This window comes from Euleptes europaea, chromosome 7, assembly GCF_029931775.1.
Source record: "Euleptes europaea isolate rEulEur1 chromosome 7, rEulEur1.hap1, whole genome shotgun sequence".
NCBI lineage: Eukaryota > Metazoa > Chordata > Lepidosauria > Squamata > Sphaerodactylidae > Euleptes > Euleptes europaea.
In genome coordinates, this window is record NC_079318.1 from 18,108,039 (window position 1) to 18,134,181 (window position 26,143).

Genomic DNA, 26,143 nt, shown 5'->3' on the forward strand with positions numbered 1-26,143 from the left:
TTGACGGCACTTTACACACACACAATTGGCTTACTTTGTAGAGCTTACTGTGAGAGAAAATCCCCCCAAACCCAATTGCTGCATAAAAAAGCATTTTAAGAACAAAAAATGAAGCAATCTGAAAGGGGGGGGGGGAGAAATCCAAGCCTCAGTTTTAAAAAGTCTTTCTTCTGCTCAGAAAGAGCTCTGAGGAAGCAGGAAGCATTTGAATCCCCTCCTCTTTACATGCTGCTTTGTAATTGGCTGTGAGAGAAACCAAGCTTGCGTGTCCCACACTTTTCCTTATGCACGGGGATTTCACCCCGTGTGAGTTCAGGGGAGAGGGAGGAATCAGGTTAACAGAGGAATGGGAAGTCCTGGGATTTGTGAGGGCTGGCAGTGAGGTCATCTGTAATTAATGGAAAACTCATGCGTAACTCCAAGGAACAGCCAAGACAGACTGGGGGCAAACATGAGTGAAAGTACCCATACATAAATGACCTAAGTTTGGCATATTTATAGTTACTCCATAGTCATGGATTTGCAGCAAACTCAGTGTCCTATTTGTCTGATGGGAGGATAGTGATTACAAACTAGATTCTTAGGATGTGGTGTTTTGTTTTGCTTTGACTCTGTTTACATCTAGAATTTGGCTGAGGAATTTGGCTACCCTCCCCTCCCCAAACCCTCTCCTAGAAACCCTATTTCTGGCTTAGTTTGCCCAACAGGCGTTGTTCTTCAAGGCTGATTTTGTAGGTTCTCTCCTCCCCCTAAATCTGTATGATGAAATAGCCATTGATAAAGCCTCTCCAGATATCTTTGTCCTAATTAGTCATAGGGTTGCCATCCTCCAGGTAGTAGTTGGAGATCTCCTGCTATTACAACTGATCTCCAGCTGATAGAGATCAATTCACCTGGAGAAAATGGCCGCTTTGGCAATTCTATGACATTGAAGTCCCTCCCCTCCCTAAACCCCGCCCTCCTCGGCTCCGCCCCAAAAATCTCCAGGTATTTCCCAACCAGGAGGTGGCAACCCTGATTAGTCACCATGCCAAATTTCCACCAATCTTTTTAAGATCAGCTTGGGAAAAAATATATTAATACAATATACTAGATTTTTAAAATCTAGTGTCCATAGATATTACAGCTATGCTAGAGCATAGCTCTAGCTATTTCATACAGATTGCGTATCCCGTTCCCGGACATCCGATGTCTGGACTGATACGAAAACTGGACGTTTTGAGCCAGCATGCAGACATTATCTCATCCAGCACAATGAGAACTGTATCCCATCTTTGCTTTGTGATTACTGTTTTAAGAATTGTATGCTATGGGGTTTTTTATTGATTGTTTATTAATGCTAATTTAAATTGTTGTATGGTTTTAGATGTTGTTACCCACCCTGAGCTAGTTGTGGCCGGGGAGGGAGAGCTAGAAATTTGAAAAATAAATAAATAAATAAAATATAAATATTACTCACAGGCCCTCAGCAGCACCATTGATGGATGGTTCAATGTTGTACACAAAATTATAAAAAATATTGTTTAAAATTACATTCAGGCTATGTGTATGAAGTGTATATAAAACATAAATGAATTTCATGTTTAGACTTGGATCACATCCCCAAGATATCACATTGTGTTTATGCCAAAAATCCAAATTATTCCAAAATACGGAAAGATCCAAAATATGGACCACTTCTGGTCCCATGCTAAGAGATACTCAACCTGTAGTAAGTATGCATTCTTCCTTTTTTCAGTATGTTTCTGAGAGTCCTATCAGTTGTACACTTGCTGATTACTCTAATTTACTTTAACCAATCTAGGTTGTTTTCTTTCAGTTGTATGCCCCAATAGCATGTAATTTCTTGTGAACATTTAGTACTTCAGTGACAAGAATGAGAAGGGTAAATTGTGGTGTTTAGATTGAGGCACTACCTTTCCATTAAGAAAAAATAAGCAACCTTATATTTATATTATAAATTAACGGTGATTTTAGACTTTTGCGACAGCAAGGTAGCAACAAAAGGCAGCGCCAGGGGACATGGCTTTGCAGGCAAAACTGGAATAACATAATAGTGACAGGAGTTCTTTGAATGTGATTAAGGAATTATCTTCAGCAACATCTTGTTTTCTTGGCACAAATATAGGCATTTAGGTCCATTTGTGTCATACTCATCTACTGGCACCCCCTGGTTTTGCTTCCTGACACTTTTCTTGCGAGTGCGGCTAGGACCACAATTCTCAGCTCATGTTCCAGCTGCGGCAGCCCATATTGTGATTGCTGCTTCGCTTGCTGGGCTCTGCATGCCGCTGCATTTATGAGGTCCCCTTGAGTTCGCATGCTGCAATCTGGTCAGCCCCAGGTTCAGTGCATGCTGCTAACAGTCCTGACCCTTTCAGCATACATTGCCATGGCGGGACCTCAGCATGGATTGTTTTCTAGCAGCTCCCGTGCGTGAAAAGGGGTTGAATGGCTCCTGGAGATCACATCACTAACAGAAACCTCACCAAGTATTTGTCTTATTCCCAACAGTTGGTCTGCTTGCAGACAAGAATTTATGCAAATGATACATCCACACTGTTTAAATAGCCCACTGGAGCATTCTGCAAGCATGCTTGGAGACCAGTGTTGCCTTGCCGTGTCAAAATTACCTGTACCACCAAATACTAGCAGAGCTGAAAAATAATCCGACAACAGCCCACCTGGAATTTCCCTCTCTGCCAGTCAGTCCTTCAGTTACGGTAACCTGCCAAGGTAGTACAATTCTGGCTGGGCCAGTGAAAATTTGAATTAGACGGCAAGCGAGAGCTGACAAAATTGTACCTCCATCACAGCAGAATCTATTGGAGAATGTGTGCACACTGAGGGATAGTCTCACTAGTTTTCACAAGTGATCTGAGAAAAGAGACAAATAGAAAAGGAGAGAAAGGAGGTGCGAAGTCTACCTAGGAGCTCATTAACCAACATCATATCCAGATAAATGGGATGTGGGTAATCAGGGCTGGCCTTCACTTAAGGCACCCAGGTGAGCTTATCTTTGCCCTGCCTTTCCTGAGGCTCTGGTGATGAGGGAGGTGAGCAGATGGGTAGCTGGCTTTCTGCAGCCAGCTCAGAGCTGGAGGGCTGAGGAGTTGCTACGCTGGTCCCTGGCTGCGGGTTTGGGTCTGAGCCCACGGGGGCTGCTTCTTTCTGTGCCTCCTTCGGTGCTGGCCGTGTATAGACGCCAGGGCTGCTGGCTGGCTCTTCATCAGAGGAGTCATCGGTGTCCCCTGAACCTGGCTGGGCCATAACACAATCATTACATGCAAGGTGAGGATGATGCCAGTATGCTCGTGCCGACATCCCCTCTACGTGTGTTTATTCATCACACGTATAGATGGTGTATAAAGGGCTACTGTGTGAGATACTGATAAAAGCCTTTTATTATAGTTTAATAAAATAGCAAGACACTGCAACAATGAAAACAGAAAACATTGAGGCTTATGTTGCTGTTATAAAAATATCATATGTTGTGAATAAAACAAGTGTGTGATCTGCCTTTAGCTTTTGCATGATAGCAGCGGGAAAATGATTGATATTAAGTTCGTCGTTTATGGGTAGCTCGTCTGTGTTTTATTTCTGAACCTGCCAGGCTGAAAAGAACTACCAGTTTTATTAGACCTGGAGATGTACTCCATACTTGTAGTTTTATTACTTGTTTGAGAAGCTACAAAATATTGGCACTCTAATAATGAGCACTAGATGTTTCCTTGTGTCAGCAAATTTCTTAGATTAATACCTTCTATTTGATTGATAGAAATCTACAGTGCATTTTATAAGGAGTGGAGGCACTAATTTCTGAACGTTCTTGCAGTAAATACATGGGAACCTTATATATATACTTGTACATGTACTTATTCTTTCTTTTACTTGAATCGTGGCTTCATTCTCTGCTGCAATTATTATTTATTTGCAAGATCTGTTTCTAGTCAAGCTCCCTTAATAGTTATCAATAGTTCCTTTCGTATTTGACAACTGTACAAATCAAATGTAGTGTCATGTGAGTCCAGTCTGTTTCTTATAACATTATCAGAAATCTGATAGCTAACTACTATTTTAAGGTTATAAATCTAAGATCTGCGAGCAGGTTATCAGCTTTTCGGGCTATTAGAGCAGAAAAACAAAACTTGAAGAAAAAGGAGGTTTGTTTTAATCAGCTTCACAGTTCAGCATTATACAAACTAGCTTGGAAATCCCCAGTGTCTTGCCTTGTCAAAATCATGTCGGTACCACCAAATATTGAGCAGAATTTAAAAAGCAAATTAACAGGAGTAAATGCACAAATGCTTCTAAACAAAAATATGGCAAGATTTTAAGCAATACAAGGAAAAGAATAGCTGTGACAGTGTAAATTGATTAGAATTTAAATTACAGTAGAAGTATTGTTCTTATGATGTTTAAATGGGTGTTTCAGGAGCACTGGATTACATGAGTGTAGTAGGTTCATTTACACTTATGAATAGGTTTCCAAAAAAGTTAAGAAATTTTATTTATTTATTTAAAATATTGATTAACCACCTTTCTTCCTTAAAGAGCTAAAAGGGGCTTAAAAGGTAAAGGTAAAGGTCCCCTGTGCAAGCACCGGGTCATTACAGACCCATGGGGTGACGTCACATCCCGACGTTTACTAGGCAGACTTTGTTTACGGGGTGGTTTGCCAGTGCCTTCCCCAGTCATCCTCCCTTTAACCCCAGCAAGCTGGGCACTCATTTTACTGACTTCGGAAGGATGGAAGGCTGAGTCAACCTTGAGCTGGCTACCTGAGACCAACTTCCGTTGGGATCGAACTCAGGTCATGAGCAGAGCTTGGACGGCACTACTGCAGCCTACCACTCTATGCCAAGGGGGCTGATAGATAGATTGTGGGGATCCACCCCCTGAACGACGACGCTTGCCGCACCTTCTCGCGTTGGAGGCTTGTCAGGCGGGGTCTCCTCGGCCTCAGACCATTCAGAAGGGGAACTGGAACTGTCGTCCCCTTCTGTCGTCGCCAGGGCTGCTCTCTACAAGCGAGAGCTACACCCTTTTGGCCCGGTAATCCTCCTTGGCCTCAGCACCCGCTGTCCTTAAATCCCTTTCCCAATCCTCCACCTTCCCGCGCTCCGCCCCCGGTTCCTCCCTTCCATCCCTCCTCCCTGCCGGCACCAGCCAAGGGAACTTCCGGGTCCTACGCCAGGCCCGCCTGCCTCCCAGCTGTTGGGCGGTGCTGGGCTGGCTGTGAGGACGCGTCGTCCCGTCAGCCTCAGGGTCACTCCGGGATTCCGTGGCGGGGCTCCCCATCTCTTTCCCGCCCCGTCCCGTGGCTGCAGGGGCGGGGTCATCCTGACTGTCGTCCGGTTTGCGCACAGCCGCCCTGCCGATGCCACGGCTGTTCCTTTCGCCGTCACTGTCTCCGTCGGCTCCTCCGAGGCCAGGGCGAGACCTCCTGGGTTGCTTCGTCCCGAGTCGGCCAAGGTTAGGTACACCATCTCGGGACACAGATATAGATAGATATCAAGCTAGCTTGGGCTATCCAGTTCAGGGCTACAACATAGGTAAAACATGTAAAATAAATACATTAAAAAACAAATTTTAAAATCAGGACTTCTGATAAATTTAGCCAAATGCTGTCCTGAATAAAACTGTCTTCAACTGCCCCCTAAAGATCAAAAGAGAAGGGGCCGGGCACACCTCCCTGGGAAGGTTGTTCCATAACTGTGGGGATGCCACTGAAAAGGCCTTCTCTCATGTACCCACCAAATGAGCTTCTTTGATCAATGAGATAGTCAGGAGGGCCTCTACCTGTGATCTTAATTCCCGGGCAGGAACATATGGGAGAAGACAGTCCTTCAGATACTCTGGTGCCAAGCCAAGTAGGGCTTTTAAGCACCTTAAACTGGGCTCAGGAGTGGATCAGTAGCCAGTATAATTGCTGCAATATTGAGGTCACATGCCCCAACTAGCAGTCTAGCCACAGGCTTCTGTACCAGCTGCAGCTTCTGAATACCCTTCAATGGTAGCCCCAAGTGGAGCACGTTGCAGTAGTCCAGTCTATATGTAACTACGGTGTGGATCGCTGTGGCTATATCTGACTGACCCAGGAATGGACACAGTTGATGCACCAGCTGAAGCTGGGCAAAAGCACTCTGAACCACTGCAGCCACCTCGCTTTCAAAGGTTTGTGGTGTCAAGCACTACTCCCAAGCTGCAAACATGGCTTTTCAAGGGGAGTATAACCCCATCCAAGACAGGAGAGATTTCAAGTCCCAGGTCTGCCTTTCTGTTAACTCAGAGATTCTCTGTCTTGTCAGGATTAAGTTTCAGCTTGTTCACCCTCATACAACCCATTACTGACACCAAGTACCGGTTCAGAACTTCAGCTGCATCCTTGGAATTAGGTGAGAAAGAACGGTAGAGTTGCATATCATTGGTGACACTGTAGCCCAAACCTCCTGATAACTTCCCCCAGTGGCTTCACATAAATATTAAATAGCCTGGAAGATAAGGTGGAGCCCTGAGGAACCCCACAGGCCAATGGCCATGGGAGTAGAGCAGGAATCTCCCCAGCACCACTCTCTGAGACCCCCCCCATAGGAAATTCACTTTTATGCCTGCATAAATATTTGCCAGCATGCCCATCCACATGCATGCTACAAGACCATTTGAGCAGTAGGTCATACAAACGTATTCACCCTGACGGTGTGTGTGTGACTAACCACAAACCTGTGCAAGTAAGGATGGTATGTTGAACTGTTGTATATAAATGGAATTGTGGGTCAATGAAATTGTTCCAGTACCTACCTTTCCTTTCGGAGAAATATTATTGTTGTTACATAAATTACTTGCTTGTTTTAATAATGGGTAATGTCATCTCCAGCTTCTTGGGAAATTGCAGTTATTTGTAGGACTGAAGCCATCTGGTAGAGTTGAACATCTGGTAGAGTTGTTCGTTGTTGGAAGCCGCCCTGAGCCCGACTTGTGTCAGGGGAGGGTGGGATATAAATTGAATAAAATAAATAGATAAATGTTGGTGTTAATATTAGAGCAGTGATAAACAATAGTCTAGGAAGCAATGTATTTCTGAGAATTCTACTGTTAGTACACCATCTGGCTATGGCAATTTATTAGCAACTGACTGGAATTATTTCCCCTAACTTGTATGCACTGATAGTATATCATTTCTTGTGAACATTTAGTACTGCATTGATAGAAATGAGAAAGCTATTTTTTTATATAAATAAGTAGTTCATTCATCAACACATACACATAGTACAATCCTAAACAGAATCCACTGTTCTAAGCATATTGCCTTCAGTGGTTTTAGGGGGGTATAATTCTGCCCAGCATTGCACAGATATTGTCCTAAAACTAATTGCGACACGAAGACCCCTCAGATGGTATAATGGAGTCGAGCTCTTTAAAAATGGAAGAGCATGGCTCCATATTAGTCTCTTTAGAGTCTTTGCGGGGTTGGGGGGGCAATTTTTTGAGGTAGAGGCACCAGATTTGCAGCATAGCTGCTGCTAATTCTCCTTACAAGAACCCCCAAGTTTGGTAAAGAGTAGGTCAGGGGATCCAGTTTTATGGGGTTCATTTTTTCTCCATTCGGGGGCCAATAAAATTGGACCCCCCTAACCCAATCTTCACCAAACTTGGGGGTTTGTGAAAAGAGAGTCACCAGCAATCACACTATAAATTTGGTGGTTCTACTTTAAAAAACAACCTCCCCAGAGTCCTGTGAAGATTTCCCGTTGACTAACATAGAGCTGTGCTCTTTAATTTTTAAAGACCATGGCTGTATTATACCATATGGGAAATCTTTACGGGGCTCTGAGGGGGCTGTTTTTTAAAGTTAGAGGCACCAAATTTGCAGCATATCCTCCTTAGATGAACCCCCCAAGTTTGGTCAATATTGGGTCAGGGGGTCCAATTTAATTGGCCTTCAAATGGAGAAAAAGTGGGGGCCCATAAAATTGGACCCCCCTGACCCAATCTTTACCAAACTTGGGGGTTCTTGTAAGAAGAGTCACCAACAGCTACACTGCAAATTTGTTACCTCTATTTAAAAAAAACAGCCCCCCCAGAGCTCCACAAAGATTTCCCATAGGGTTTAATAGACCCCCAAAAGTTGGATATTTGAAAAAAGTCCATATATGTTTCTGTACATATTATCAATATGTTGAGATTATAGTTTAATGTGCTTGGGTTGAATCCAAGGATTTCCTTCTGCCGAGAGCAATCTTGGTCTGAAGACTAATTTAGCTGAAAGGAGTCCTTGGAGCCAACCTATTGTTTACCAATTTATTTCACCATGCACTTGCCTATTAAGATTTTCTCCACTGTATGTGCATGTGGTACATAATTTCACAGGTAGCATGAGTGAAAGGAAAGAGATGTGAACACATTTCTAAAAACCTTTTATTATGGAGGAGCTTGAACTCTCTAAAGAATTTTACCAGGTGTCGGTGTCATATATTCTGAACAGCGAGCGCTTAAAAAGGGCATTAAACTCTCACATTAAAATATTCATTGAGTGAAAGAGAAAATGAACTGTAATAATCTTCTGATAGGGGAGAAAAATCTCAAAGCTGTCTTTGACAATAGAAGGCTAGTGAAAGTGATCATCATTGCAAGACACAGAGAGAAAAAGCCCTCTCACTATGGGCCCAGGAATAGACTCAACCTCCCTTATCCTGTTGTAGTCTGCAGGGGGAAAGAATACATTTAAAAGCTCTGATTTATTTCTTTCCAACTCTCTCTCACATTCAGCCAACACACATGTCTTTGGCTTTAATTGCTAGATGTGACAGTGCATTCGCTTGGCTGTCTCAGCTGTTTAGGCCTTTTATCAAAATGTGCCAAGACAGATGCTAAATATGAAGAACACAATTGAGATCTTTGATTATTCTCTTCAGATGAGATTGATAACAAGAAGCACACTGGGGCTAGTAAAGATGTGACCCATTTGTTTTATTCGAGAGGAAGAAACTGATAATATTTGAATGAAATTACTTGCTATTCCCCTTTCTTTGATAATAATATCTAGAATGGAAGTACTTATAGGTGGAGTAACACAACGGTAGCACATTTCCAGGGCTTAATTTGAACCATGGCTTTCAATGGAACAGTCCTGAAACCTGCTGGGTCCCCATTGGGGAGAAAAGTGAGATTTAAATGAATGTAATAATAATAATAAAGTGAAGCTCAAAAGTGACCAATAGTTAGTGCTATTTGTTGCCAAGGATCTTATCTATCACCCTTTTAATTTAATGCATTTTATGAATATTCATTCTAAAAGAAAATGTATATTTTTACTTGTATTAAAGTATGGATGGGGAAGTGCATTTGCATGTATAGATGAGTGGTGGGCAGAAAGTCACTCAGGAGTGACCAGTCACTCTCCAAGCAATTCCTCTTTGTCTTATGCATGAACACACATGCACACATACTCTTTCGCTGGAAGTCAAAGGAGCCTGCTGTTGACTGCACCCCTGCAACAAAAATGCTGTTTGCCTCTTTGAAGGAAATATAAAGGTTTTTTGCCGTCAAGTCACAACCATCTTATGGCAACCCCATAATGTCTTCAAGGCAAGAGATGTTCAGAGGTGGTGTGCCAGCCTGCCTCTGCATAGCGGCCCTGATATTCCTTGGTGGTCTCCCATCCAAATAGTAGCCAGGGCTGATCTTGTTTCGCTTTCAAGATCGGCCTAGCCTGGAAACGTGTGTGTTTAATGTATATTTAAGGTAACTCGTATATTTCCCCCGTGCCGGGTAAGTTACAATTTGGGGGGGGGGGCTTTGGGAAACGAGCATAGGAAAGGTTTCAGCCCCCAGGCACTGCAGACCCACTCTGAAACTGTGTGATTTTTATACAATACACCATTTTGTTACATCTCCACCTACCAAGCAGAGATTTTGTGACTGGTAGCTCCCAAAACTTGTAAACAATTAAGTAACTCTCAGAAACAAAGCCTGCCCTTGCCAGTGTAGATGAATGCATAATCTGTTGAAAGCATCTGCCTTTCATTGTACATTCTGATGTTCATCGAGATGCATTCCAGATTTATGCCTGTGGTTCTTGACTCTATAAGTGATATACATGGAGAAAACTGCTTGTACAGGGTGATATACTAAGAGCACAATCCTAAGTGGGGGGTAGTTAGGAAGCACCCGGGGGTCGGTGCAGAAGCAGCAAGCCAAAAAGACTATTTTGACAAAATCCCTGTGAAACTCTCCATATAGTTTTTTTTGTGTGCATAGCCCCATGAAACTCTATGGAGAGTTTCACAGGGATTTTGTCAACAGGCTTTTTTGCAGGTATAATTCAGTGCCTGCAAAAAGGGGCGTTCCCGGGCCGAAAGGGCTTTGGGAGCTGACTAATGCCAGCTCCGCCTCCAGGAACACCCCCTTTGATGCCAGCGCAAGCCTCTGTGCTGAGAAAACGCTGCTGGCAAGACTGCATGGGTGCCCGCTGCTGTGCTGCTCCCCAAAGCCAGTGTAAGTGCCCCAGCGCCAGCACTGGTGCCACTTTAGCCAGCGCAAGTGGCACTAACGCCAGCACTGGGGTCACGCTAGCTCCAAACCCCTTTCACCCCTCCTGGTTAGGATTGGGCTGCCCATGGAAAAAGATTAATTGACTTCTGCAAAATAAAATGTGTAAGTATAATTGCTCAGTAGTCCTCTAATTTTACAGATGGACAATTGAGGCTGCAAGGCGATGACAGGTTCAGGACTAATTAGTGAATGTTTTGTAGGATTCTGTATTCAGGAGCACATCTTCTTCTAGCTCCTACATGTCTGTGGTATTTATGAATACTGATTATTATTATTGGAGCTATTGACAGAGAGAGACACCTGTGAATATCCTACCTGCCATATGGGTGTTAAATGCGTAGGAACTCTTAGTGAAACAACAGTATCAGACCTAGTACATGGCTATTGTGTGGATTTCAATGTAGACCTCCCAAATCAATATGTCAACATACTTCTATAAGGGTTCTTTACAATCCTAAACAAAGTTATACCGTTCTAAATTCATAGACATCAGTGGTCTTAGAAAGGTATAACTCTGCCTAGGATTGCAGTGTTAATCACCTTCAAGGTGACACTCCCTTCTTTCGCCTTTTCATTATATTGAATAGGGAATTTTCTCACCATTTATTGAATTGGTTTTTTTTTCTTTTGCTTGTTATCTCCCTCCCCCAATTGCTGCAGCTTTGGAAACATTTGTGCTTAATTTCTTAAGGAAGCCAGAAAATGGTAGGAATGGAATCTCAGAAGACATCAGAAAATTGTGGCATGGAACTGCTAAGAATACCAAACTGAGGGATGTGTTTTCCTTATCAAGGATTTGAGGGGGGCATAAGGATAGAAAACAGGAGACTGAAATCTTGGGAAGGTAAAGAAGGATTTTAAAACTATGCCCAGTGGACAAATCCATCAACATCAAAATACCAACAATAATTGGGTTTTGCTATTATTTTTCTTCTTGTTTTTTTAGATTTCTTTCAGAGTATCAGATGCCCAGACACAAAGCTTGCAGGGAATAGAAGACTGTTGGAAGATAAGATTAGGATTCAAAATGAGACTTAAATGGAAAAGAATTACATTTAATTCAGCAGGGAGAGAGGAATGATGTACAATATATAAGAGGGAAAATGGAATGTTAGATGGAGTATGATTGGCCTCCCTGAACAAAGTTCTGTAGGCTGTAGTGGACGACAACCAGGACACAAGTAAAAAATGGTTTAAAGAAACCAGGTGCCATATTGCATTGCATGGGCAGAATTTTGGGAAGTATTGTGGCGTACAAGAGCAATGAATATGCCACTCTTTTCACTAAATGTTAGGCTGTTGTTAGAACAATGCATTCACGCTTTACAAGCTGAACGTAGAACACAAAACTGAATTCTTCACAGCTTGCACTTTTCACGTTGCTGTACTAATCTGAAAAAGGTCATTCATTTCCCCTGTACTTTTCTTTTATGAAAATGAAGAATATTATCTTTTGCAAGTGCTGAATAGACTGTGATGGCACGAAACTAGAAAAAAAAAATTAAAACCATAGCGCTCCTGAAAAAAAAAAACTTTCAATGCAATCCTAAGCAGAGGTATGCCTTTTTAGAGCTAAGATTCAAAAATTGTGTGTATATATATATATATATATATATATATATATATATATATATATATATATATATATATAAAAATATATATAATATATATATATATATATATATATATATATATATATATATATATATATATATATATATATAAAAATATATATAAATATATATATATATATATATATATAATTTCCCCTTCAAAGCTTTTAAAAATTTATACTGACCAAAAAGAGAGAGCTCCTGATCCAGCAGGATAAATTCTCATGTGTAAGCAGCCTTCCATGTGTGTCTCTGATGTGGATGTTCATCTTTATGTAGGTTCCCAGGTACATTGTGATGCTCATGAACTGGCTGCATGTGAATGGGAATGCATATCCACAGCCAATAAGCGATTATGTGTGATTAGTTGACTGCAACCACAGATATATCTGGGTTATAAACTTCCTTAATAAAGTAAACCAGTAGCAATGGTTAACCTTGGAACATGTGTGTGTGTTAAGTGTTGTTGTCCCCCCCCCCCCCGGTATGTTTTTCATTAAAATGTTCTTGCATATCTACGCACTTGTTCTTGGGAGTCAATCAAACTGGTAGTAGAATTTCCTTCTGAGTATATAAGCTGAATAACACCAAAGTTGCAAATGGTTACGGTGCAATGTTTTAATTCCGTTTGAAGCAATAAAAAAAGCTTTCAAGAGGATCTGATTAATAAATATGTGATCTACAATTATGTTTCACTGTTTGTTTGATTTTTGTGTGACTTGCACATGAATCTTCTATACACTTTCATTGAAAACATAATTAATCAAAGGAGATTGTTTGGTTCCCAAAGGGACATTTATCCATTATACAATTAAGGAATACCAGATGGAGGGGGGTGGAGGTGGAAGAACATTACAGACAAATGTGACTATAATAGTAAAGCCAGCATAATAAAATGAAATGTTGATTCATGAATGGAAACTTCCACCAGTATGAATAGCCTGAACGGTTTGTTTTGTAAGTTAGACTTTCCCTCAGGCAACTATGTTGTACATGCTCAGTACTTACATATCAGACAATCTAAGTTGATGGGCTTTTCGGGACTAAAAGAATTCGATGAAAGAATAGGTAGGCTTAAGCTATGATACACGACTACATTCTTAGTGAAATACATTATGCCAAGGCATTTTCCTCATGGTACAGAACATTTGAAACAGATATATGTGTGTGGGCATATAATGCAATAACATAAATGAAGATAAGTATGGGGGATAGCTAACATCTATTTGGCTAACACTTTTTTACCACAGAAGGTAAGAAAACGATCATTATATGTATGTATAGCTACACTCTCAGCAAAATGTTCAGCACATAAAATACTCCTCTACCAAAAGCAGTCTCCATTCTCTCTATACCATTCCCTTACACTCATTTAGTTTTTACTCGTTTGTTTGATCAACTCACCACTCAAGTTAAGTCTTAAGTGCCTTTTTTATCCTATCTTTCCTATGTTGGATATAAGGTATATGATCTCTTTTTTATGTCACGCACAATAAACAAGGGTAAAACACTAAAGTCACACCAGAAAATCCACTTTATAGCTCCTGGATAACAAATAAACATTCTAAGCTCTGTAAAAACATAGTGCCCCTCTGAAATGTACTCAGACACCTGTTAAACAGTAGCTATGAGGTTCCTGCATCTCTATTGTAATTCAGTGACTGAAATATATTTTATATGCTTTTTCACATACATGCCTTTAGTTTAGTTTAGTTCATAGGATTTATCTCCTGCCTTTTCCTGACTACAGTTAGGCTCAGGGCAGCTAACAATCAAAAGGATACAATCAATTGAAATACATACTATAAAATATAGACTATAATTAAAACCTTATTAATTTAAAAATCCAGTTGACATTCTTAATATTAATTTAAAGGATGGGAACAATCAGAGAGAGGGAAGAGAAAAAGGAAAGGGAAAACACAACCAATATACCAAGAGCCACTGAAGAAATAAAACTAAGGATAGGAGTAAGGAGACCAGCTATGATATTAGGGTTGCCAACCTCCAGGTACTAGCTGGAGACCTCCTGCTATTACAACTGATCTCCAGCTGATAGAGATCATTCACCTGGAGAAAATGGCCACTTTGGCAATTGGACTCTATGGCATTGAAGACCCTCCCCTCTCCAAACACTACCCTCCTCAGGCTGCACCCCAAAAACCTCCCGCTGGTGGCAAAGAGGGACCTGGCAACCCTATACGATATACCTGTTGCCGCCTCAACATAGGCCTTCAGGAATAACTGTAATATAGGTGGGTCATGGACTAGTTTAAATTATTTAAAATATGAGAAATATTCAGTAAGTGGCACTGGTAGATTTAAATGGTGCTTTTGCCATTTGCTTTTAAGAATTCAGTGTGCCATTGTTATGGAATGAAAATGGTTTAGGATGTATAGTTATGTCATTTAAAAAAAAGTATTGCCCTGTTACGCAGAATTGAGTGAGTTAATGATTGTGGTAGCTAACTGGGTTCCAAAACAAACAGGGCAAGACTGGAATAATCCTGCCTCAGCTTGCACAATTTTGTAAAAATCTCATTTTGAATAATATGCTTGCATGAAAGCACTACTTTATGTTCTTCTGTCCGAATGAGTTGCGATGCTTCTTCCCTTCTGCCCCCTCGAAGAAAAAAAAGCTCCTCTTTCTCTGTTCAACTCGTGTCCCATCCCAGCTCCGGCCATATGCTTGATGTTCTCACCCGAGCAGGCTTCCCTGTCTGCTTATTTCAAACCCTCTTCAAAACCAACCCATTTGAGTTAGCTGTGCAGCAGTGAGCTTATGTGCATTCATTTAACTTATAATATCTAGAAGTGTGAGAATTTTTCTACAGCAGTTATGCACTAACTTCTAATTAATCTAATTTGCATTAGCTGGAATAGCATAATTTCCATTTTCCAGTGGTGATGATTAACAAAAGAATCAAGTCATATTTCTCGGGTGCGATATGTGCAAAATGAACACTTCCCAACTGTTCCAGTTACATTTTTGCAATATATTTTAGTAATATCAGCCGCAGTCCAGAGAAATGTTTCACTATTAGGGTTGCCAGCTCTGGCTTAGGAAATTCCTGGAGATTTGGAGGTGGTGCCTTGGAATGACAGAGCCTGGGGAAAGGAAGAAGCTCTGGGGGGGGGGGGGATGTGATGTCTCTCTAGGACTTCCATTTCTTCTACACTGTATTGCATACCATAGAATCCACCCTCCAAAGTAGCCATTTTCTCCAGGAGAACTGATCTCCTGAAGACCCGTGCCCTGCAGGACCTAGCAGAGTTCCACAGGGCCTGTAAGACAGATGTTCTGCCAGCCTTATGGTTGAGGGCAGCAATGGTACCATCTAGAAGTTGGATGCTTCCTCCTCTCTCCCTTGTGTTCCATTCTTCTCTCTCCTTTGAGGCCAGGAATTTGACTGAATTAAGGATGCAGAAATACCTGCTCTCCCTCTACGGATTTATACTGGTGCCATTGATGTGCTGAGTCAGCACGTTATAATGTTTTAAATTGTATTTCATTGGAATTTATAGTATTGGTGTGTATATTGTTGTGTTCGTAGCCACCCTGAGCCCTGGGAGAGCAGAATTTAAATAAAAGTTACTATAGTTATTATTATAACTGTAGTTTGGAGATGAGTTGTATATATCACTATCGACTTTTTTGCTTTGGATGGGCAAACTCCTAAGCCATATCACAAGAGTGTTAAGAGCATTTTCTCATGGGACACTGGGATCTGCTGATAAAAACCGCAAGTCCAAAGCTCTGTCAGGTTTTGAAGATTAGTTACATCTTCCTCTAGATTTTGGTCCCCATCCAGGTGAAGTAAGTAATGACAAAGTCTCAATGGAAGAAGTTAGTTGTAACTAATAAGTCTCATTGGTATCATAGAAAGTTACTTTAGCTGGATCAGGGCCATTATCCATTGTATTAGGAAAGAAGGGCAGTGGCTCAGTGGTAGACCACCCAGGGTCAATCCCTAGGGATCTCAGATAAGAGGTAGAAAAAGGTCTTGGAGCCCATTCTTAAAGGGGCAGCTGAAGCTCCTTAGGCACTGGCATGACCCTGTGCCTGGGTAGGTACCACCTTATCACTGAACAAGGTGGCACCTACTGCGGGGTGGGGGCAAACGTGCCAGTGTCCAGGTGTCACCAGCCCCCGCTGCCAGCGCCACCATGCCAGCAGGGCTTTCTCAGAAGGGAGGGTGGGAGGGCGTTCTCGAGGAGGGAAACTGCCCTTAGGCAGCTTCTAGAGCCCTTTCGCCCCAGGAACGCCCCCTCAAGCGGCAGTAGCACATCCTCATTAGAGGCAATGGGGAATTCCCCCCCATTTCTTCAATATTTTATAAAAAGGCTTTTTATGCCTCTGCGGTGGCTGGGAAGCCTCGGAGGAGGAGACGTGGCTGCGCCACTCCCAGCCTCCACAGAATTGCCCCCCTTTCAGGATTGGGCTGTCTGTGAGTTGTTGCCATTAAGAGCACACCGTACAATGCTAAAAAGTCAAGCATCTAATTTTAACGTAAGATAGCTTCACACTCTTAGAAGTTCAAGGATAACTTGTGATTTGAAATATAATATATTTTTTCTAAGTATTCATTGGGTGCGTAAACAGCCAGCTATGGTTTAAATTACAACCCAATTTGTTGATTTGATTTTTACTATGCTTTCCTCAATATTCTTTCATGGGGTGGCAGGGAGGCAGCACAACTCCCATCCTAACCACATTTATGTACAGGTAAATCCCGTTTACTTCCCCAGAATGTTTGTGCACATTGGTATGTTAAAACATAGTACTTAGCTTTCAGGATCTGAAACATTCAACAATTAAAAGAAGGGTATACCCATTTCAAAGAAGACGAAAGAGCAATGCCTGAGACATGAAGTGTAGCCCCATGCTAAAAACTTCATTTCCTATCCTAATACAGGGATGGGGAACCTTTTTTCCGCCAAGGGCCATTTGGATATTTATAACATCATTCGCGGGCCATACAAAATTATCAACTTAAAAATTAGCCAACCGAGCCCCAAGCAGGCAGCTGCCCCAGCTCCCCCCCCCTCGGGTGCTGGCAAGCAGGCAGGCATCCAACCGGTGGTGCACTCGCCCACCTGGTGGCACAGGATGGTCTGTTGCACCAGCCAGGTGTAGCCATCCAGAGGGAATGCGTTTCTCCATGGCCTGGGTGGAAAAGGGTTAACACAGATGATTGGGTGGTCCTAGCAGCTCCATAGCTAACGACTCTTCTGCAAGGGGGGAAAAAGGTTCCTTTTCTTGGCAAAACAAACTCACATCCACCTTGAATAGAGGCTATTCCTGACTGCGGAAGGGGGCGGAACGCCAGTCTTCGATCCTTCTGAGCCAGAGATCTGCCAGGACCCATGAAGGGCCAGACCAAATGATTTAGTGGGCCTTAAACGGCCCCCGGGCCTGACGTTCCCCACCCCTGTCCTAATAGAAGGGATTACATGTGTTGTAATTATTTTTATGGATGGTGGGTGGAAGCATTTTAAGGATTTTTAAAATGGAAGGTGTTACAGTGATAAATTGGGTTATATTCCACAGCAGGATTATTGATAGGTTAGGAATTTTAGAGAGGCTTACAATTTGTAATAAATTGTTGGTGTTTAGTGCTGTGGTTGCAGTCTAGCCTATCAGTTATAAATCCTTAACAAGCATGTCACTATATAGTAGACTGCTGTCTGTGGTTAAAACGAATACGGCATATTTTCAATATAATGTATATAGGATTGGGAGGAATATGCCATGTAACTTTTAAAAAGCGTTCCCAACTTCCACGTGGAGCCTTGAGATCTCCTAGAATTACAGCTGATCTTCAGACTCAGAGATTAGTTCCCCTGGAGAAAATGGCTGTGGGTGAATGCTATGGCTTTATACCCTGCTTAGGTCTCTCCCCAAACCACACTGTCCCCAGACTCCACCCCCAAACCTCCAGGAATTTCCCCAATTCAGAGTTGGCAATCCTATTTTGAAAATTAGAAGTAATTGTGCATTGTTTGATCTTATGAATGGTTTTATATGCATTCTGAAATGGATGGTGGGGCTATAAGTGCATGTTTCTGTTTATTTATCTTTTCAAAACATTTCAGTCACTTCCTATTTTAGAGTGTTATTTCTCACGTGGGTAATTCTGGGACAAATGTATGGGCACTCCAGAACATAATATAAAACTGCCCCCTCTAAAAACAGGGGGCTAGCTCCTTGCTGAAAATAGGTGCAAAATGGTTAGTTCCTTTTTTTCCTTATATGCACATCACCTGTAGCTTAACTGTACTAGCATCAAAATGCTAGTGCAAAGTCCTTTTAATTTTTTTTTGACTGCAGTCTACAGCTCGTTAACCCTAGAACCATTTCAGTGATTTGAGGAAGATAACCACAGAAATAATAAGCTGTGTGTTGTGTCTGATTTCTACTTCTAACGGTTTTTTTCATGCACTACTACGTGTGGAAAAAAGGAAGGAAATCCCATTATAACCATGTATGTATGCTTCCATAAATCATTTAAAATCTAATGGGAAATGCAGAATGTGGTAGAGTGTAACACTTTTCTTTACTAAAGGAAGGGATATGTGGGAGAAGAAAACTGTAGAAGTTCTGAAGTGAGGAGAGAACTTAACTTTCCTTCCTTTTGCTCGTGAACTTTATTTCTGACAATGGATTCTGGAAAGAAGAAATGCTTTAAAATTTTATTTGATATATGGACAGATCAGCTATAATTACAACTATAACATAGAGTGGCATTGATTTGTAGCATTAACTGTGCAATCCTGAAGGGGGAACCAGACCACTTAGGAGCTGGTGTGACCTAGGACCGGTGTCCGTGCCACTAGTGCTGTCCAAAGTGGCATGGACACTGGCGCAAGGCAACTTATGCTGGCTCCGAGGAGCAACACAATGCTGCAAATCTTGTGTACCAGTGCTGCCTCCCCGGCAGCATTTTTACGGTGCAAGTGCTCACACCAGCATTCAGGGGGGTGTTCCCAGGGGCGGAGCTGCCTTTAGGCAGCTTCCAAAGCCCTTTCACCCCAGGATTGTGACATTTTGCAGGTATCAAGTTACACATGCATGCCTTGTGAAACTCAGTGGGAGACCCTACTAACTATCCCCCATTAGGATTGGGATGCCCCTGTTTTGAGACTGATTTCAGGTTTCAGAGTAATTCAAAGCGGTGTTGCAAATGAAATCCGAGCACACTAGTAAGAGTTCTGCAGAGAGCCTCCAGTCGAACAGTGGTATTTTTGAACCTATTTCCAGTCCCAGCTAGACTGGCAATATAAATAAATAAAATAAATATTATTAGCTCTCCTCCCTGGTTGTGTGCTTATATGTGTTTGTGTGTTTTATTTGTTTGCAGTGTTTATGTATATTTGTATTTTAAGTGCTGTTTTAATGGTTGAAAAGTTTACTGTTTGCCTTGGGGACTCTGAGTTGACTGGAAAGGCGGCATAGAAATGTTGTTAAATAAATACATAAATAATAAAGAAATACCAATACTATAACGTAAGGCAACATGACTATGTGTTACTCAGTAATAGTGGTCAGTAATAACTCCAAGGTCTCTTTTGGTCTGCTGTGCAGCAAATGAAATACAGAAGTAGAGATTACCTATGGAATTCCAGTCCAACATAAAGACTACAAACAAGACTGTCCAGTATTAAGCCATTTTTCTTAGATCCATGCTTGGAAGGATCCAGTAAATCTCATGTTGGAAATGAGTTTTGTAGATCTCATATGCCCTGACACCATAAAGACAATGATCAGTTGTTTTGCTAACATTAACAAAGGAGGCTTCTGCAAGCTTTTTCTGATTCATTAAAATAAGTTGCTAATCCATAAATATTTTCAATAGCTAACTTGCTTATGCACACCTGTGTTAGATATCAATAGCTGGAAGGGGCTGAATAGCCAGTTCTTTCTGATTCATGAAGGCTTTCCTGCCTTGTTCATTTTACATGATTATGTCAGAATCCTCCATGTCAAAACATTGTCTGTTACTGTCCTCATAGAACTGATGGTATCTATACCATCAGATTTTAGGATCAGCGTATTAGGTTCTCAACATCTGACAGGCTTGCTTGTGAAACACCCATTCATTAAACCATAGACTTGAAATGTTGTTTCACAATAAGGTGCAGTATTTATGATCTCTAGTAAAGATGTTTTTGTGACTTTCATTAGCCAATATATTGGCAGTAATCAGGCAGTTTGGCATTTTAGTCCTGCCTTACATTCTTATAAATGTTTAAATATTTTTGGAGCAATATTTGCCTTTTTTTACTTATGTGCTGGGGTGAGGGTTCTGCCTACTCCCCATTCTTGCTGCAGCCTCCTTCCTGCTGCATCCCATGCAGTTCCTGATGGTATCCCAAGCCTCAGGAGCAGCTTTTTGAGGATGCAAATGGCTGCACTGGGAAAGGGGCAACCACAAAGATGCCTTCAGCAATGTCATTCCGTCTGTGAAAAGGCTGAGTCCAAACAGATGTCTAGAAATAGGTTTTACTTGAATTACCAAAGATAGACAAATGCTGGTCTAGTGCCATGGGGCAGCCTGCTGAGACTTCTTCAGATGAGGAGGACCTTTCAGTAGCAGGCAGTAGAAGGGAGGAACAGCAGCAGGCTGAGCAGTCACAGGCAGACTGCCCAGATCAGGGGCCTCACCTGTGTTAGAGGGCAGCCACAGGCATTGTCACTGGAGAGCCCCCCAAAGCCGCTGAAGCGGAGGTGCCAAAGGTTCAGAGCACTCCTACATGAGCATAGAAGGTCTGCTAGACTGCAGGCCCAGTGAAGAGCACTCCCTGCTGACAGTAGTGAGGCTAATGAGCTGCACCCAGCAGGGAATGCTGAGTCAGAGAAACAAGCAACAGCTGGTTCACCCTAGGCCTATTTAAGCAGGCACTTGCATCTAGGCCACTGTGGGAACAATGTGTTCTCTGACATTGGTGGATACACTTTTGACCTTGGAATGGACTGTGACTTGGAATTTGGACTTTGCTTCTGATGTTAAGACTCATGTGGTTTGGACCTTGGAATGGACTTTGACTTTGCTTCTAATACTGACTTTGGACCCAGACCTGGAACAGCCCAGTATTGACCCTCAAACTTCTATTTGACTATGCTACCGCCTCTGGCCATCAGGTCTACTGGCATTTAGGACATCTAGCTCAGTTGACTCAGGACTTTGAATTGACCTCTTCTTGTTTTGACATATTTCTGTATATGTTATTACTAAAATATTATTTTCCAAAAAGAGTGGTCTGGCAGAAATCCACTTATTTCTGCATAACAGATGTTCTGACAATACGCTTCACTCCGAAGGGAACAAATTTAGGTCATGAGTGATCATACACTTTTTAGGAGTATCTCTTCTGTGCATTAAAACTAATTGTCTACCTATAAAATGAGTGATAAGTGATCTTCTCACTTTATTTGCCATTGTTTCTTTCCAGAGAGATTTTTATTTAATTATTTATTTATTACATTTTATTTCTCTCCTGCCCTCCCCAGCTGAAGCCAGGTTTATAAAGAAAGTCACTTGTGATTAAGAAACAATTATTTTAAATGTCTAATACAGTGATCACGAGGAGTAGTGTGGATTGTGTTTTAATATCTTGCTTTCAAATCCATCCAACATTCTTATTTTTACTTTTTGATAGCTGCTACATGATGAGTCATTCAATGAGATGCTACTAGGATACCTTAACACCTTGGGAATTTTAGATGCAAATTGATGCCTGAGAATCAAGATTTCCTAGTCCTCTTTCTTTGATAAATGAAAAATATTGATAAAGGATATCCTGCTATTAGTTTAAGGGGGTAATGAATATTTTCTTAGAGAATATATTTAAGGTCTCGCTTGTTTAGCCTATTGTCCAGCATCAGAGACTGCCCTGGGCTCCAACCCCCCCTCGCAACTCTGGAGCCATCACTGGCTTTGGCCTTCAACCCTCTCGCTGCAACTCCCCCTCCCAGGAGGAGTTCAACCCATCACATCTCCTGAGATGAATCTCTGCACTTCATCATCCCAGCAGGGAAAGGCCCCCTCCAACAATGGTGGGGCCAGCTTCAACACCGCTAGAGGCATGTGCTGTCCCAGCAAGATCAGCGCTGCTGATCAGCTGTCAGGCAGGGCCCCACACACCCAGATTACAACAGCCGGCTCCTGCCTTACGTTGGCAGCCAACTGGAAGCCCACCTGAGGGCAATAGAAAGCCCTGAAAAAGAAGTTCTAGGAACAGCCCAGGCTGGTGAGACTTTCAAGCCTCATGAGAAAAGAAGAAAAGGGGTGGGAGTACAGGAGAGTGGCCTGGGGTATTTAACCCTTGAATCCCAGAGCAGTCAGGACTGCTTCTCCTCTAGCTACAAAGCCACCATGAGAGGGCCAAGAGACAGAGGAGCAGCCAGACGGAGCAGAGAGCTGGGATAATGGGAACCCCTCCTTCCACTCCAAGCCTGAGACCAGCATAGAAGTAGGCTGGGTGTGCTTGACTTTCCATATAGACAAAGCTTTGTCTGCTAATTCCTTCTGCATGAGATGCTGACACTTGATTGCATGGCTCACAAGAAGTGATCGAGTATATCCAAACAATCAGCGAGGCAAGATCATCTTTAATGATGCAACCAGTCTAGCCAGAATCTAGAAAGGGGCTTTTGCTCCCACAAGGCCTCTTATGAAGGATCAGTGGAATGTTTCACATGGCCTCTCTCATATTTGAAACTGCTCTGTGTTTCAGAACTGGGGGGAGGGACGCTGCTTCAACAAAATGTCTAAATCCTCTTTGGTCTCACCCAAATAGTGCCATTGTTCTTTGATTCTCATCCATAGTAATTTGTTTGATTCCAAGTTGCAGTCCTGGAGCCTGTGCAAGTACAGCAGGATCTGGACTGGCCACTCATAAGAAGCCAGTGTGGCCTCTGCTCCCCCCCTCCCAGAAAGTGTCTCCATTCTCTCTACTGTGCCAAGTCAGCTGTTTTTAGGCAGATATAACCCTGTAATGAGGGCCCCCTCCACACTTCTCTTAGGGCTAGGGTTGCCAGCTCTGGGTTTGGAAATACCTGGAGGTTTTTTTGGGGGGAGCCTGAAGAGGGCGGGGTTTAGGGAGGGGAGGGGCTTCAACACCATAGAGTCCAATTGCCAAAGTGGCCATTTTCTCCAGATGATCTCTGTCGGATAGAGATCAGTTGTAATGGCAGGAGATCTCCAGCTAATACCTGGCAATCCTACTTAGGGCCCCCAACAGTCAGTTCTTCCCCCAGCCTTCCCTTTGTTGTGTGGCTACTTCTGGTAGAAGCAGAGTTGCGCAGGAGGGATGGGCAACCCTAGATGGGGAAAGGAGGCTGCACTGGCTTCTTAGGGGACACCACAGTCCACTCTACCAGTGCAGCAGGGAGCATATATGTAATGCCAGGAAACTGTCTGAATACTAGTTATGGTGAAACAGTTCAGCTTATTATAAACCATCACCTGATTAAAGGTTGGATCAGTATGGCGTTAAATTCAAGATGAAGAATGGTATTACCTGTCACCAGAAAAGTATCCATACTGGGCTCCTCTGAAACTGGTATATCTCTTTAACATTAGGGTAACAAATGGTCAGAGAGCTATTTTCTTAATCCCTATTAGAAAGAGAGTCTTGGCTATCTGAGAGAGTATTTGGCTTTCTTTAACTGTTTAAAGTTATACGTTCTGCTCTTTGATTTCACATCTTGCTTCCTAAGTATATTAGAGTCTTTAAGCAATTTAAGTATACACATAGTTTACATTTGATGATTAACATTTAATGTCTTTTTTACATCCACTGCGCTAATAGGAAACTGTTTCCCCTGTTCCTCATTAAAACATACAGTGCTGCAAACAAAGTCCTAGGTATTCCATTTAAAATAACCTCTGTCTCCTATGCCTATTAATGACCCATCAAAAGAAAGCCAAAAACCAATTAAGTCTACTGTAGCGAACGTTGATATCGGTGCTGTGGGAGTGAGGCTGTACCACTCAGGTTTCATAGTTAGCTGCATTAAATCATACATTTAATCACAAATATCTTTCTTGTTTGCGTAATAGGACTTTAAAAAAAAAGGTGAATAATGGGTCTTTTTTAAATTTTAGGTGAAAGGTCCTCCAGCTGCAGGAGCATTTAAAGAAAGACCAACAAAGCCCACAGCCTTTCGCAAGTTTTATGAGCGAGGTGACTTCCCCATTGCCCTTGAGCACGATTCAAGAGGAAACAAAATAGCCTGGAAGGTAAGTTGGGGCACAGCTGTGACAGCCAGCTGTGCTTATTGAAGTGACATCTCTCATTGCCAAAAAAAAAGTGGGCTTATAAGTAAATAAAGTGGAGTAATGTCTTAGCAAATAGAAGATGGTGGGGGAGCAGTTAGAGAATGGCCTCCTGAGTCACCCATCTACCTTGGCTAACAATTAAATTATATGCTTTAAAAAAAGGAAGATGACAGAGTTGCTTTGCCTTAAGAGAATTGTCTCCTGCTCAATTCATCTCTATTTTTATGAGGACCTGGCAACCCAGCCTATTTCAGGCAGTCCATCAAATGATGGAAGTGGCTAGATACAGCGAACAGCAGCCATTTATCTCCCCCCCCCCTCAAATTTCACCTTCCTGCAGGACAGTTCCAAATGGAAGCTTTAATTACCTAAATGGATAGGTCAAGATTGCCTGCTCCCTTGAAATGCAGAGCAGAATACAAACGAGGGCGGATTCTCATTCCGCGGCTGCTCTCCCAGTCTGCAGCATATGTCAGACAGCGTAATCGCTGTCATACGTGCCCCTGTTAGAGGCTGACCTCCACTGCTGAAACCATTATGGTTCCGACATCTCTGACAAAAGGTTAATTGGCTTCAAAATAAATGTATTGCCTAATGACTTCATTCTAATGCAGCTGTGTTTCTCTCTGAAAGGCTCGGTGATGTTATTTGTAAAACTTGCCAATCTTTTAAGTAACTAGAGCAGGCTTTTAAATTTAATTTGAAAAATGAATGCTGATCTTTAACCTGCTCTTTCTATTTAATTATTTTGCTTATCAGAGAATGTCTTTCCTGTTTTATGTTTATGTGTGTTATTTATTGAACTGGCTACGAGAGTTTTCTGGAAACAGAACAAAGGATATGCAAAAGATTGAGCATCATGGGTATGAGGAAGAGAACAAATCCAATTCTTTGGACATCTGAGTGGGTCGTGTCAAATCTTAATTTAAGATCCTATTGTTTTGTTAATTTAAAGTAAGAAGGAATCAGGGATAGCAATGGCACACAGAGAATAATAGCTTCCACTGTCTATTAATTAACCAAAGAACTTGGAATTGTACAGAACATCTCAAACAACTGGATCCATCCCACAGGCTTACAGTCCAAATTGATAGTTCAGATTTTAGTCAGACTTGATGACTAGTCCAGTCACCAGAAAACTGTCCTTCTGCATGACAACAGTAATAAGTAACAACAGAAAACAAATGCAACACTTTTACAATGTTGAAATTCCATCAATGGAAACTTGTGGAGCAGATCACTTTAAAATAAATGTTGTATGTTTTCTTTTATGACTGCATTTTACTTTTGGGAAGGAATGCTGTAAACGAGAAATGGCTCTGATATGTATACAAACTTTTGGAAGGATTGGAATAATAGCTTGATGAGGGTATATTTTTCAGCTGTTAGGGTTTGTTAGATGTAATATAAATATTATATGTATTCTTTTAATATTTTAATATACTTAAAATTTTCAGGTATTCCATACATTCTCAGGATGTATACAAACATCTGTAGAAATCAGATCCACTGATTTTTTTACCCTTGCCCAGCTTGTGGCCTTCTTCATCCTGTCTTTGAAATTCCATCAGTGGAAACTTGTGGAGCAGATCACTTTAAGATAAATGTTGTATGTTTTCCTTTATGACTGCATTTTACTTAGAGGGATTTTATGCAAAACTTGGCATTAACCCTTTTTCATTTGTCATTGTG

At 41.9% G+C, this 26,143-nt stretch overlaps 1 protein-coding gene across 2 annotated transcripts in view; it reads left to right on the forward strand.

Moving 5' to 3' along the window:
* PACRG (parkin coregulated) overlaps nucleotides 1-26,143 on the forward strand; it is a 312,655-nt gene that overhangs the window by 43,546 nt on the left and 242,966 nt on the right. For both annotated transcript variants that reach the window (XM_056852939.1, XM_056852940.1), the window contains exon 2: nucleotides 24,278-24,412. In XM_056852939.1, coding sequence (XP_056708917.1) covers nucleotides 24,278-24,412 — 135 coding nt within the window. The remainder of the gene's footprint in view (nucleotides 1-24,277; nucleotides 24,413-26,143) is intronic.